This window comes from Mirounga angustirostris, unplaced genomic scaffold (genome assembly GCF_029215605.1).
Source record: "Mirounga angustirostris isolate CCGP_5_RB_7025 unplaced genomic scaffold, mMirAng1.0.hap1 SCAF_13, whole genome shotgun sequence".
Classification (NCBI taxonomy): Eukaryota; Metazoa; Chordata; class Mammalia; order Carnivora; family Phocidae; genus Mirounga; species Mirounga angustirostris.
In genome coordinates, this window is record NW_026991721.1 from 31,873,822 (window position 1) to 31,887,436 (window position 13,615).

At 36.6% G+C, this 13,615-nt stretch overlaps 2 protein-coding genes across 2 annotated transcripts in view; one reads left to right on the forward strand and one right to left on the reverse strand.

Annotated features, from left to right (window-relative positions):
* The window catches only part of ANO3 (anoctamin 3), a 400,310-nt gene that overhangs the window by 59,282 nt on the left and 327,413 nt on the right, over positions 1 to 13,615 (reverse strand). Inside the window, exons 14-15 of the mRNA XM_064575888.1 lie at positions 13,283 to 13,379; positions 9,767 to 9,827 (exon numbers count right to left, since the gene is read on the reverse strand). Of these exons, the coding sequence (XP_064431958.1) occupies positions 9,767 to 9,827; positions 13,283 to 13,379 (158 nt within the window). The remainder of the gene's footprint in view (positions 1 to 9,766; positions 9,828 to 13,282; positions 13,380 to 13,615) is intronic.
* Positions 3,159 to 9,275, forward strand: MUC15 (mucin 15, cell surface associated). Its single transcript, XM_045893999.1, has 3 exons — positions 3,159 to 3,861; positions 6,351 to 6,500; positions 8,404 to 9,275. The coding sequence occupies exons 1-3, from the start codon at positions 3,174 to 3,176 to the stop codon at positions 8,562 to 8,564; spliced, it is 999 nt and encodes a 332-aa protein (XP_045749955.1). The 5' UTR covers positions 3,159 to 3,173; the 3' UTR covers positions 8,565 to 9,275.

Genomic DNA, 13,615 nt, shown 5'->3' on the forward strand with positions numbered 1-13,615 from the left:
TTGAATTGTATTTTAAATGTGCTGGGTGAGGTATCAGTTTAATAATGTGTTGGTGAACTAGAGGTCCTGGGGATGATAACGTTTGTTAATTTGTAAGCTACATGCTAAAGGTGTCCACCTAGCATCATAGAAACAATTGTTGGGATTTTCTTAAATTAGGGTAAAAGTGTATTTAGTGTGTTTGAGGGGTACTTAAGGTAGAAGGCCCTATTTTTCCAGTGTTTAAAATAGTGGTATTATTGGAGCGCCTGGGTGGCTCAGTTGTTAAGCGTCTGCCTTCAGCTCAGGTCATGATCCTGAGGTCTTGGGATCGGGCCCCGAGTCAGGCTCCCCGCTTCGTGGGGAGCTTGCTTCTCCCTCTCCCATTCCCCCTGCTTGTGGTCCCTCTCTTGCTGTGTCTCTCTCAGTCAAATAAATAAATAAAAATCTTTAAAAAAATAATGGTATTATAAACTGCTTTGAGTAAAATAATAAAATTTGGAGAAGCTGCGCTAAAAAAAATGTTGGTGGGAAGAAGTTCTAAAAAGCAGCTGAATTCTATATTCCCTTGTAATCAATTTCTATAGTCCTTTGTAACTTCTATTTCACAGATGAGTGATGACTGGCTTTAATGCCGAGGTTTGAATCCTAACCCGATGTCTGTCACTACTCTGTGTCCTTGACACTTTTCTTTTCAATTTATTGTTTTATTTTAGAGAGAGGTGGGGGAGGGGAAGGGGGCGAGGGAGAGAGAGTCCTAAGCAGACTCTGCACTGAGTGCAGAGCCCCACATGGGTCTCCATCTCAGGACCCTGATATCACGACCTGAGCCGAAACCAAGAGTTGGAGGCTTAGCCGACTGGGCCACCCAGACACCCCACATTGTTTACATTTTTAATGCCCCATTTAATTATGTGTAAAACAGGACTGATAATCCCTCCCTCATTGTTTGTTTGATTGTTTTTGGTAAGGATTAAATGAGAAAATGTGTGAAGCATCTGATTTAATAAAAGCAGAGTAGTAATACGTTTTCCAATGATGTTAACATTTTTTGGATCTAAATCCATTTTCTTGGCCATCACAGAAAAGTGAATGAAATATAAACAGACAATATCACAAATACAAACACCTATGTAATGCCTACCAGATCAAGAAACAGAGTAGCAGGAGTATACAGAGTCCGCTTCCAGGAGATTTATTTATTCTAGGGGGCAGGGAGGGGCAGAGGGAGAGAATCTTCAAGCAGACTCTGCACTGAGGGTGGAGCCGGGGGCAGGGCTCGATCTCATGACCATGACCTGAGCCAAAACCAAGAGTCAGACACCCAATCCATTGAGCCACCAAGGCACCCCTGCCTTGCCTTTTAAGTAGAATTTATTTAAGTGAGAAGCATAGGGCATGGAAAATATTATATTTCGAAAGTCCTAGGAATCCACAGGTATGGACGAATTACTAAAAGCTTTTGGAAAAAAATATGTATCAGGATGTATTATAAATATATTTAAGTATATCATTAAGCAGGAAGGGGGCACTTAAATCCAAAAGAAAATCAGATGGAGTATTTAGAGACTCCTCAGACCCTAATGAAAACTCAAGGCTGAACATAATTGTAAACATTTCTGGGAGAGCTTTTAAGAAATGCCACGTAATACTGGACCTTAAAAATAGCAAGTGCACATTCTCCCTTTTCTTATCTTAGTCATCCTGGAGGTTTTTAGTGAAAAGTAAGTTCTAAGATCCAATTCAAAGAATAGGAAATTAGTTTTCAGACTTTATTGTTTGAAGAGGAACAGTCTAACATTTTTAAAAGAATATTTTTATATTAAAGATATTTCAAATTTTATCTATTTTTTATTTTTTTATTTAAATTCAATTAGCCAATGTATACTACATCATTAGGTCAGACATTTCTAATTTTAGCATCTAACTAGGTTGAAGTCAGTAGAGTTGGATTTCAGTGCTTCTCTTCCATTCACTAGCTGTCATTACTAGCCACTCTGAACCTCAGTTTCTTCCTTTGCAAAATAAGGATATACAAGCTATTTTTTTTTTTTTCGCAAGGGATCATGGTGAGGATCAAGCGAGATGATATTGCAAACTTTCTGAGCTGTAAGGCACTTACAGAAATATTATTATATTTTCATAATAAAAAATGGAATGTCTATTAGCTGCTTACTTTAGACCAGGTATTGATTAGAGTACTTCTACATACATCATTTCATTTAGTCTTCAGAACACTGTGATGTCAGTATGATGATGATGATGATGATAAAGTAAGTGCTTATTATGTTGATTATTTTTCACAGGTTATTCATAATAGAAGTCAAAATTTTAATATAAATCTAATTTTAAAATCTTTCCCCCATATCCTCCTATGAGTTGTGGCACTTCCACATTTCAGAGGCAGAATGATAATGCCTGGATTAAAAGTCTGGACCAGGGTTTCAACCTCAACTCTCCTACTATCTAACTATGTCATTTTTTCTACACATTCTCCCAGCCAGATGTTTCATTTATATAATAAGGGAATATAAGGAAAGAATATCCTGAAATCTGAGAGTCTTCCTGATTTTCCCTAATTTTGGATTAATAGGAAGAAGGGCATCATTAAAGTGTTGTGGAAAAAAGGGATATTGATTTAAATGTTTTCAAGTGGAGGTCCCTGCTATTTTTAAGGTCCAGTATTACGTGTTTAGAGTATAATCAGTAACATCATTTTCATAATAAACATTCCAAATTATGTCTTTATAGAAAACATATTTTCTTAAACAGGTTAAAGAAATCAGCCAGCTCTACGTGCCCTATATTTACAATATTTTACTTAGCAATCCATATAAAATATCTGAAATATATATAAATATTTCAACTTGTCAAAAGCTAAATGATCTTTGAAATAGTGGAATAGTGGTATGTGGCTTGACAAAGTTTTTGCATGGCATTTCCTTAGAAGAAAGAAGAAATAAATATTATACAGAAAATAGAACTCACTCTAGGTTTAGTATATAATCCAAAGAAAACTAACTTTTGGAATAAAAAGTATGGTATTATCGATTCAGTATTATATCTCTAGATTTTTATTACTTTAAAGATGTAGATCCATTTAAAAAATCACTACTTTATGTAATAATTCAGATGCTTGTTATTTGCTTTTTTTCAGATTCTCCTTAATAACACCAATACTAAAAAAGGCTACTATGTTGACCTCAGCCAAAATTCTGTTGATTTCAAATTTGTTTAGTTTACTATTAATTGGAAGTCATGGGAAAGAAAGTCTAGAAAGAAACATAACACAAAGCATTGCAGCAGACCTAAAAACAATGGGAAATGAATCTGTTCCTTTGGAAAGTGATGCAAATTTAAGCTCAGATAAAGAAAATAGAGAAACCTCCAATCCCGAGGCAAGTAATTCCCCTCTTTGGGACCCATTAAATAAACGCCATGGAACAACAGAAGTCTTCAGCAATTCATCAACGAACAACTTTTCTAGGAATCCAGGACCTATGCCTACGTCTCCCACAAGCCCTCCTCTGATCCATAGCTTTGTTTCTAAATTGTCTTGGAACTCATCCATAGCAGATGAAAATCCTCTTCCAGTCTCAGCACCTCCCAAAGCTACATCTGCTATATCTTCAGAAAAGTTCACTTGGTCTTCAGCCAGTGATACCATAAACACTCCTGGCAACAGTTCCATTTCAGTTAGTGTCCTCCCTGCAGCACCAAACACCACGTCCGTGACCCCCACGATAACAAAACCAGAAGAATGGCTCACCACATCCAATGATAGCTTCATAGGGTTTACCCCCTACCGAGAAACAACAACTCTACAGCCCACTTTAAAGTTTACCAATAATTCAAAAATCTTCTCAAATACATCAGAAGAAGGTAAATATAAATGGATTTAACTTTCCTTTCGTGTGAAACTGAATCTCGAACTAAGTCATGCAGATTACAACTAAATAATGTACCATGTTGAAAAAAAAAAAAAGACTACAGCCGCACAGGTGGTTCTCATTTTGGGGGGCATCCAAGACATTCAGTGGAAAGAGTGAAGGGATTTCAGGCTTCAGGCAGCATATAGTACTCACTACTGTATGGGAACATGACGAGACAGCAGGACAAAATTAGAGGAAGGTTAGGTTGAGGTAGTAGTACAGTTTTGAGATATGGTGCAGTGATTTTCACTGAATCTGAGAAAACTGCCTGAAATGTCCCATGCTTTAGGAACAATATGCAACTGAACTTTAAAAACATATGTATGTGAAAATTGAATAAAATAAGTGAATTTATAAATTATCTGATACCACATAGCAATCACAGGAAAACAGAACACTGATTTTTTTAAAAAATGTAAATAAACTCAACAAAAGGAAATCCTCCTGAATTTTTAGTTTAGTACCTAATGAACACCATAAAAATGGAATGTAGCTGTGAGTATCACAAGAAAAGCATATTATGGGAACATTTTTATGTTTCACTTAGGGATTATGTCAAGTTTTAAAACATAAAACAGAGAAGATCTCTAATATAATGAAAATTCATCATGTTTTGTTTTTTCAGGTCTACCCAAGTTTTTGTTTCCCTGAAATTTGTTTTTCAAGTTTTGGGTTAAATTCCAGTGAGTTAACATACAGTGTAACGTTGGTTTCAAGGGTAGAATTGAGTAAGATTCATCACTTACATATAACACCCAGTGCTCATCACAAGTGCCCTCCTTAATGCCCATCCCCCATCTAGCCCATCCCCCACCCACTTCCCTCCAGCAAACTTGTTTGTTCTCTATCCTTAAGAGTCTCTTGTGGATTGCCTCCCTCTCTCTCTTTTTTTTTCCCCCTTCCCATATGTTCATCTGTTTTGTTTCTTAAATTCCACATATGAGTGAAATCATATGGTATTTGTCTTTCCCTGAAATTTTTTAAAAATTCTCTTTTTTCCCCCATGAATCCAATGACTTGCAATACAATTTACTTTCAGATTATATTAATGATGTAAACACTACATCATACATACAAATTCCTACTTGAAAGTTGTTAGTGTACAGGAAAAGTTTTAAATTTTGAAATCTAGGCTTTATAATAGCACTGCAGCTAATAGATTGTAAGTACATATATTTTCATTTTAGCTATAATTTTAACGTATCCTTTCATTCATACATACTCTTATACTACATCAGAAAGAGGTTGTTGTTTTTTTTTTTTTTTGAGATAGTGCAAGCAGAGTGGTGGGGCGGGTAAGAAGGAAAGAAAATCTTAAAGCAACTGCACACTCACCATGGAGCCTCACGTGGGGCTCGATCTCACAAGAGTGAGATCATGACCTGAGCCAATATCATGAGCCAGACGCTTAACTGACTGAAACACCCAGGCGCCCCTACATCAGAAAGATTTTTAATAAATATTCTCTCTCTTTTGCCTCTCTAAACGCAACATACATACTAAGAATACAGAGTACTTATGCCCACCATTGCTCTTTAATCAAAAGAAAATTAGTTGACTTTGTTTTGCTTTTATTTTTGTAGTAATTTTGCTGTTATGCTTCTAGTGTGTAGGTTAATTTTTTTATAAATGGGTTTTAATATAGAATTACAGACTTTATAAGACCCCTCACCCACTTAATTAATAACATTCTCATGAAATTTTAAAAAAAACTCCAAAAATACAATACACTAAATATAAGTTCAGGGAGCAATACAGAGTTTGTTAATAACGAACTTAGTCTTCAAATAAGGTACTTAGTAAAAAGGGATGATAGAGTAAAATTTTGGGCTCCCTTAAACTCAGACCTACACATCTGTTCTCAGTGTGCAAGACACTGCAAACATCTTGCTTTGGTCTATCTACTGTATCTGGAAATATCCTATATCAGGATATACTGCTTTTCCCTTAGAGTGCCTTTTCAGTTGGGGTTTTGTGGATTCATTTTCTATCACCCACTTACTCCCATTAGCTTTTTACTTTTCAGTTATTATAGAAACAAGTTCAAGGTTCATTTCATCATTAATGTTCATTAGAGATTCAGAGTTGATTAAAAACTTAATATAGCACCCAACATAGAAATTAGATCTTAATGGAGCATATACATGGTATTTCAGTACTATTGTTGTTAAAAAAGGAATGAGAGACAGTTATAATACTAAGAAGTATTTCAACGTAATTAAAAATTTGAAGTATGGTTTTATCAGGAGGTGTATTTGCCAATATATCCCAAATACTCAGCACTTGACAAAATACACACACACACATCACCATTATCTAATTAAAAAAAAATATTGTTTAAACATTCTTTGTTATAAAGTCCAATGTATATATTTCTCTTCTTTGAAAAATTATTTTATATTTCTTTATCTGTTAATTATTTTTTTCTTTGTTCTCTAGAGAATAAAAATACAGGAGTAGTATTTGGGGCCATCTTAGGTGCTATTCTGGGTGCTTCATTGCTTAGTCTTGTTGGCTACTTGCTGTGTGGAAAAAGGAAAATGGATTCATTTTCCCATCGGAGACTTTACGATGACAGAAATGAACCAGGTAAAAGCAACTTTTAGGACCTCACCTGCACACGGTGGTTTTAATTAAATGAGGATACCAATGTTCACTACATTATCTAGAAGGGAGTTGGAGATTTATATGACAGAAACAGACTAAAGATTTATTCTGATCTACTCTCTGTTTCTCAAAGAACATAACCAAAATACTTATGGACCTGTGGATGGAATTTTAAAGCCATTTGGAACTGTGGCTCATTGCATCACAATTAGTTTTAAATAAACCAAATCCCAGAACCTAAAACATGTCTATAGAACTGGAAGAGAATGCCATTGAGGAAAAAAAATGGGCAGTTTTGTTAGCAAGTAACTGCAGAGCCATATTCTCTGCCATTGTTGGAGCTCTTAGCAGCAGTAACTTGAACAATGACTTATTCCAATTTGGAGTTCTTCTAAAGTTTACACAGATGCAGTAGCCCTCAATCAATTATCTTAATGATAATTGACATTAAAAACAGAATCTATAAAAAGCCATATATTTGGGTACATAAAATCACAGTAACGCAGGAATTTGTCACTCATGTGATAGAAAAGACCAACCGTAATGTCTATGAATGAGAAATGTGTCTGCTAAAAATAAAGAACTGGATTTGTTCTTAATATAATACTAATTAGAACAGAAATGAAATAATTTCAAATAATTGACTCATCTTTTTTTATATACTTCAGGAAAAAAAAATGTTTTCTGTTCTACAAAGGACTCTTGCCACCATAAAAAAGAGTTAAATGCCCCTGGTACATCCTGTTGATAAAGTCTTGTTGATTTTACTAAGTTCAGATCATGACTGACATATTGTTCATCTTTAGAACCAAATCCATTAATTGTAAATTTAACTGAATTCTATTTTCGGGGTTTCTAGCAATCCATATAAAATAAAAAGTGGCACTTTTCAAAATTAAAGGATAGGATTTCAGACAACAGGGATTTCTATACTTTTTTTTTAACCCCAGAATCTTTTCTTTACCTGTAATCACATGCAAAAGCTCAGTCTATCAAACTGATACAGTCTAAGATGTTGTGATTAAGGCATAATGGAATAACTCAATCACAACACCTCCTTTTCTCCTTCAAGAGAGCTTTGAGAAACCTCCCCCAAGTCCCTAAGGTTACTGGGCACCCAGTCTGTAAACAGAAGGTGTAAAGAATAGGTAGGATATGAGAATACCTAACTGAATAAATAAATCACTAATCTAACTAGTAATTAGTCACTGCCTTAATACTTAAAGATACCTAGCACATGCCAAGTTTTCTTTGAAAATAAATTCAATATCATTAAGGAAGTAAGAATTGGCTGTTCATTGAAAAAGTAAAAAATAATCTTATATCATTAATCAGAGAATGTCAAGTGCATGATAACTAGGATCTATCACAAAGAAACATAAGGTTTTACAAATAGTTTTCTTCCATCTCCATCTTCCCTGGCTCAACCATAAAGATATTGAGACACTTAGAAAAATAATGACACTGATTTAAAATTAATGCTCTTCAGTTTTTAAAAATTATTTTTTTACACCAGAAGTAAAAATTCTGAACATGTTCACAAGGCTCTGAATTCACAAGATTCAAAAGTCAATGAGACATATGTCTGTCTGTCCTTCATACAAAGTACCACTCTACTTTTGTTGTGATTTCTCCCCTAGTTCCCTTATTTTTGGTTCACCTGGAGTAAAATTATTTTAGAAGTTAAACTGTTCTCTTAGTCTTAGAAAGAAATGTGTCATGAAAAATATAGACTTACTTAAAATTTCAAAACCAATATCTGCAAAGCCTACACGAAAGATGTATCTACTTACTCATCTGGAACAATTGCTATAGTCTGGCAGATGCCTGAGCATGCATCTTCCAGACTGTCAACATAAAATAAATGTTTTTGTTACTTTTTTAGTTCTGCGATTAGACAATACACCAGAACCTTATGATGCGAGTTTTGGGAATTCTAGTTATTACAACTCAACTGTGAATGATTCATCTATGCCAGCAGGCCAAGAAAATGCACGGGACAGCATTCCTATGGATGACATACCTCAACTTCGTACCTCAGTATAGAGCTAAAGGGAAAAAGGCTTCTGACAGCAAATGATCGCCTACATCCTAGTCTTTTCACAAACCCATCTTCCAAAAGCTAAGACAAGATCACTGTCATGTGGCTATGCCAAGGAGAACTATAAAAGTATGAGACTAGTAGCAGAAACGCAGAGGATAAATCATCTAAAAGGTTTCATTTCTTACCATGTTTGGCTGTGCTGAATCATCTATCGAGTAACCTTAATTTGTACTTTGGTTTATTTTATTCTTAGTGGGAAATGGTTTATGGGAGTCAGGTAAAACTAAAAGGTTTCACGATGCTTTCCCTGCCTGTAATTTAACTAACTCTATTGTCCTAATTTCATGCATCAAGTTGGGCATTCCCTTGAAGGAAAACTGGAACAGTAATTTTTTTTTTTTTTTTTAATTTTGACTTAAGAAAGAGAGTATATGGAGTTTCTGTTCCTGGAAAATTAAGGTAATGGGAGTGAGAGACTTCTCTCTAGTACATTTTACTTTCCTGTCTCATCCGTCCCTTGAATTGCCAGACTGACAATGACTTTGCATTCAACGGGGCCACGGTAGGAAACCTGACTCTACCCGGGAAAGGGATAGGTTCTCTTCAAAGGCTGGGGAATCCTAACCTGTCAGATTTCTTTTACGACTCAATTAATTGGGTGCTTTAAAGAGTCAATGAGAAACACGGTGAAAAAAGTCAGCCAAAGCATATACCTGTACATAATTTTTACAGTCTTAAGATGTTAAATAAGAACAAGATTTATTATGTATTAGATATTATTCCTTAATCATATATGGAATAGATTCTATATCTGTAAGTGTATAAAGTGTAATGTTAAAAAAATAGACAAATAGAAACATAATGCAAACGAAACATTTTCTGAGCATCACTTTTACACGCAGTACACGCAGCATCATTTGGATTCTAATATGTTTCAGTTTGTTTTTAATCACCACCTGCATTCAGCAGGAAAAATACACTCCTTAGTATAGGAAGGTCAAGGCTTTAGGGACTAGAGGATTAGAGCAGGGGTTAAATTCCCAAAGAAGCAGTGAATGTGTGAAGAGGGCAAACAAAGCAAGAGATTTCATTGTTGAGTTGATACACAGGGTGTGTGTGTTTGTGTGTGTGTGTGCATGTATGTGAAGAAACAACAACAGCCTCAGAAAATGGGGACAAGCAATTAACAGAAGAACATACTTACCCCATATTGCCATAAAAATAGCAAAGAAGACCGTCCCTCCATTATCAAACAAATATGTCACCTTAATGGAAAATGAAGCAAAAATATTAGCCACAAACTGATTATAATAATCTAGTGATTACAGTGTACATTTAGGTTCTATGGTCTTTTTTCCAAATGGAATTCCATTATTTTATGGTTTATAAATATAAGATATGAGATCCTTTCATGCGTCCTGCAGCTGTTTCATATGATGTTTTCATGGGGAGAGGTGAGGAATCAACATTTTCCCCCTGTTCTTCTTTCTTCCCTCTTATTCCCTGTGGACTTCACCTTCATTTCTGCTAGAAAGGGGTGCTAGCACCCTGAGGAAGTACGGTGGGCCGCTGATCAGCAGCTAGGGTTGGCTTTTCAGTTGAGGTACCCCTCGCGGCACCTCCTGTCAGCCAACCTTCTAGGACTATACCCTGCCTTGTCAAAATTAATTGTATGGAGACCTCTACTTCTGAACAAGATGGGGTAACAGAGATTGATTTTACCCCTATTTTACCCCATTCTGGAAACAACCAAAGAATGAACAAAATACAGAGGCAAAAGATTTCAAGACAGTGGATTTTGGGCAAGAAGGGCAATGATCCCTGAGAGGTGGGAAATGAATGAGGTGAGCATTAAGATTGCCTCACATTATCATGCTGAAAGAGTTGGCAGGATGCAGATAGTACCCAGTGAGCATGTCTGTGAGGAGACTACCCGAGGAAAGGACCACCTTAAATGAGTACCAGCACACCCATTCCCACCAGCCAGACTGGAAATCCTTCATTTGCAGTGCATCGGGTACTGTACACAGACAGATATTACTTTCATTGTGGGGGAAAATTCATGCTGGTTACACTACTGCTATGAACCCAGCTCATAAGCCTTAAAAGCAAGACCCAAAAGGTCCATATTATTTCCAAGTAACTAAATCACAATAACTCTATACGTCCATGCAATAGTTAGAATTAAAGACTGGCCATCCTGAGGATTAGTGACTATATGGAAAACTGGAATTCTCATATACTGTGGATGGGAAAGTCGAATGGTATAAATGCTTTGGAAAGCATTTTGGCAATCTCTTAGAAGATTAAACATCCACCTATCATATAATCTAGTCATTTTACTCTTAGGTGTTTACCCAAGAGAAATAATAGTGCCTGTCTATATGCAGGCTTATAGATGAATGTTCAGAGCAGCTTTATGTAAAATGGTAACTCAAAACAACCCACAGGTCCATTAATAGAGAAGCGGATAGACAAATTCTGGTATAGCTGTGTAATGCAATACTATTCAGCAATAAAGAGAAATGATCTACTGATTAAGTGTTACAACATGGATGAATCTCAAAATAATTATGCTGAGTGAAAGAAGCCAGGAAAAAACCCAACACCACACACTGTATGATTCCATTTACATAAGAGTCTAGAAAATACAAACTTATCTATAAAGAAAGAAAGTAGTTGGTTGCCTCAGCACAGGATTGGAATTGGGGAGGGGTGGGAGGTTAGGATTACAAGAGGCAATGAGGATTCCACATTCATTATCTTGATTGTAGTGATGGTTTCAAAGGTGCATATATAATGTCAAAATGTATCAATTAATACATTTTAAATGTGTGCATTCTAAAGAAGACATCCAAATGGCCAACAGACACATGAAAAAGTGCCCAACATCACTCGGCATCAGGGAAATCCAAATCAAAACCTCAATGAGATACCACCTCACACCAGTCAGAATGGTTAAAATTAACAAGTCAGGAAACGACAGATGTTGGTGAGGATGCAGAGAAAGGGGAACCCTCCTACACTGCTGGTGGGAATGCAAGCTTGTGCAGCCACTCTGGAAAACAGTATGGAGGTTCCTCAAAAAATTGAAAATAGAGCTACCATACGACCCAGCAATTGCACTACTGGGTATTTACCCCAAAGATACAAATGTAGGGATCCGAAGGGGTATGTGCACCCGATGTTTATAGCAGCAATGTCCACAATAGCCAAACTGTGGAAAGAGCCAAGATGTCCATTGACAGATGAATGGATAAAGAAGATGTGGTATATATATATAATGGAATATTATGCAGCCATCAAAAGGAATGAAATCTTGCCATTTGCAATGACGTGGATGGAACTGGAGGGTATTATGCTGAGCGAAATAAGTCAATCAGAGAAAGACATGTATCATATGATCTCACTGATATGAGGAATTCTTAATCTCAGGAAACAAACTGAGGGTTGCTGGAGTGGTGGGGGTTGGAAGGGATGGGTGGCTGGATCATAAGACACTGGGGAGGGTATGTGCTATGGTGAGCGCTGTGAATTGTATAAGACTGATGAATCACAGACCTGTACCTCTGAAACAAATAATACAGTACATGTTAAAAAAAAAAAAAAGAAGAAGAAGAAGAAGATAACAGGAAGGGAAAAATGAAGGGGGGGAAATTGGAGGAGGAGACGAACCATGAGAGACTATGGACTCTGGGAAACAAACTAAGGGTTCTAGAGGGGAGGGGGGAGGGGGGATGGGTTAGCCTGGTGATGGGTATTAAAGAGGGCACGTACTGAATGGAGCACTGGGTGTTATGCACAAACAATGAATCATGGAACACTACATCTAAAACTAATGATGTAATGTATGGTGATTAACATAACATAATAAAAAATAATTAAAAAAATAAATAAATGTGTGCATATTATGTTAATTATGCTTCAATAAAACTGTTTTAAAGATAAATAGTAATCATTGTAAAATTCAGTTTCTCAAACTTGTATGCACATTGGAATCACTTGGGAAGTTTTTATTTATTTTTTTTTAATTTAAAGATTTTATTTATTTATTTGACAGAGAGAGACACAGCAAGAGAGGGAACACAAGCAGGGGGAGTGGGAGAGGGAGAAGCAGGCTTCCCGCAGAGCAGGGAGCCCGATGTGGGACTCAAACCCAGGACCCTGGGATCATGACCTGAGCTGAAGGCAGTCGCTTAACCAACTGAGCCACCCAGGCGCCCACTTGAGAAGTTTTAAAACAGACTGATGTCTAGGTTCCAAACCCAAAGGTACTGATTTAATTAATTGCTCAGGGGTGTGGCTTGGGCTTTAGAAGTTTAAAAAAACCCTTCAGGTGATTCTAATAGGCAGCAACTTGTGAATTTTAGTATGTTGTTTCCTTTTCCCTGTAAAATTAAAAGTATTGTAATGAGTGTTTGTGGGAAAACAGAAACTTAATCATGAGTAATAGAAACCATCATCTTCTCCTTAAAAGAATCTAGGTGTCATTTCAAGTGGAAGTTTATGTCTCTTATGACAGTAATCAGTTATAAAAACAATGGAAGACCAAAATATTCAAATAAAAATGCACTCATTTTGTCACTGCTGCAGAGTGATGGTCTATTCAGTTGTCAATGATATTGATTGTTGAAACTCTTGGGAATATTTAACTTTGGAGGACTTTTTACTATCTGCTTCTGCGAAAAAGTAGAGTTCAGGAAGGAGGGTCCACACGTACCTTGGCGTAGATACAGCTTTCGTTGAGTCTCTGCAGTGAACAGTTCTTGTCACAGAGAGGGCACATGAAGACTTCGGTGGCCTTGCAAATTTCTTGGCTTGAGAAACCAAAGAAGAGAAAGAAAGCATGAACCTCCACGTTTAAGAAGGTGCTTAAGGGGCACCTGGGTGGCTCGGTCGTTGAGCGTCTGCCTTCGGCTCAGGTCATGATCCCAGGGTCCTGGGATCGAGTCTCGCATCGGGCTCCCTGCTCTGCGGGGAGTCTGCTTCTCCCTCTCCCACTCCCCCTGCTTGTGTTCCCTCTCTGTCAGATAGATAAACAAAATCTTTTTTT

Coding starts and splice junctions, on each gene's coding strand:
- MUC15 (XM_045893999.1), top strand. CDS start 3,174: ATGTTGACCTCAGCCAAAATTCTGTTGATTTCAAATTTGTTTAGTTTA. Junction 3,862..6,350: donor CTCAAATACATCAGAAGAAG/GTAAATATAAAT, acceptor TTTGTTCTCTAG/AGAATAAAAATACAGGAGTA. Junction 6,501..8,403: donor CGATGACAGAAATGAACCAG/GTAAAAGCAACT, acceptor TTACTTTTTTAG/TTCTGCGATTAGACAATACA.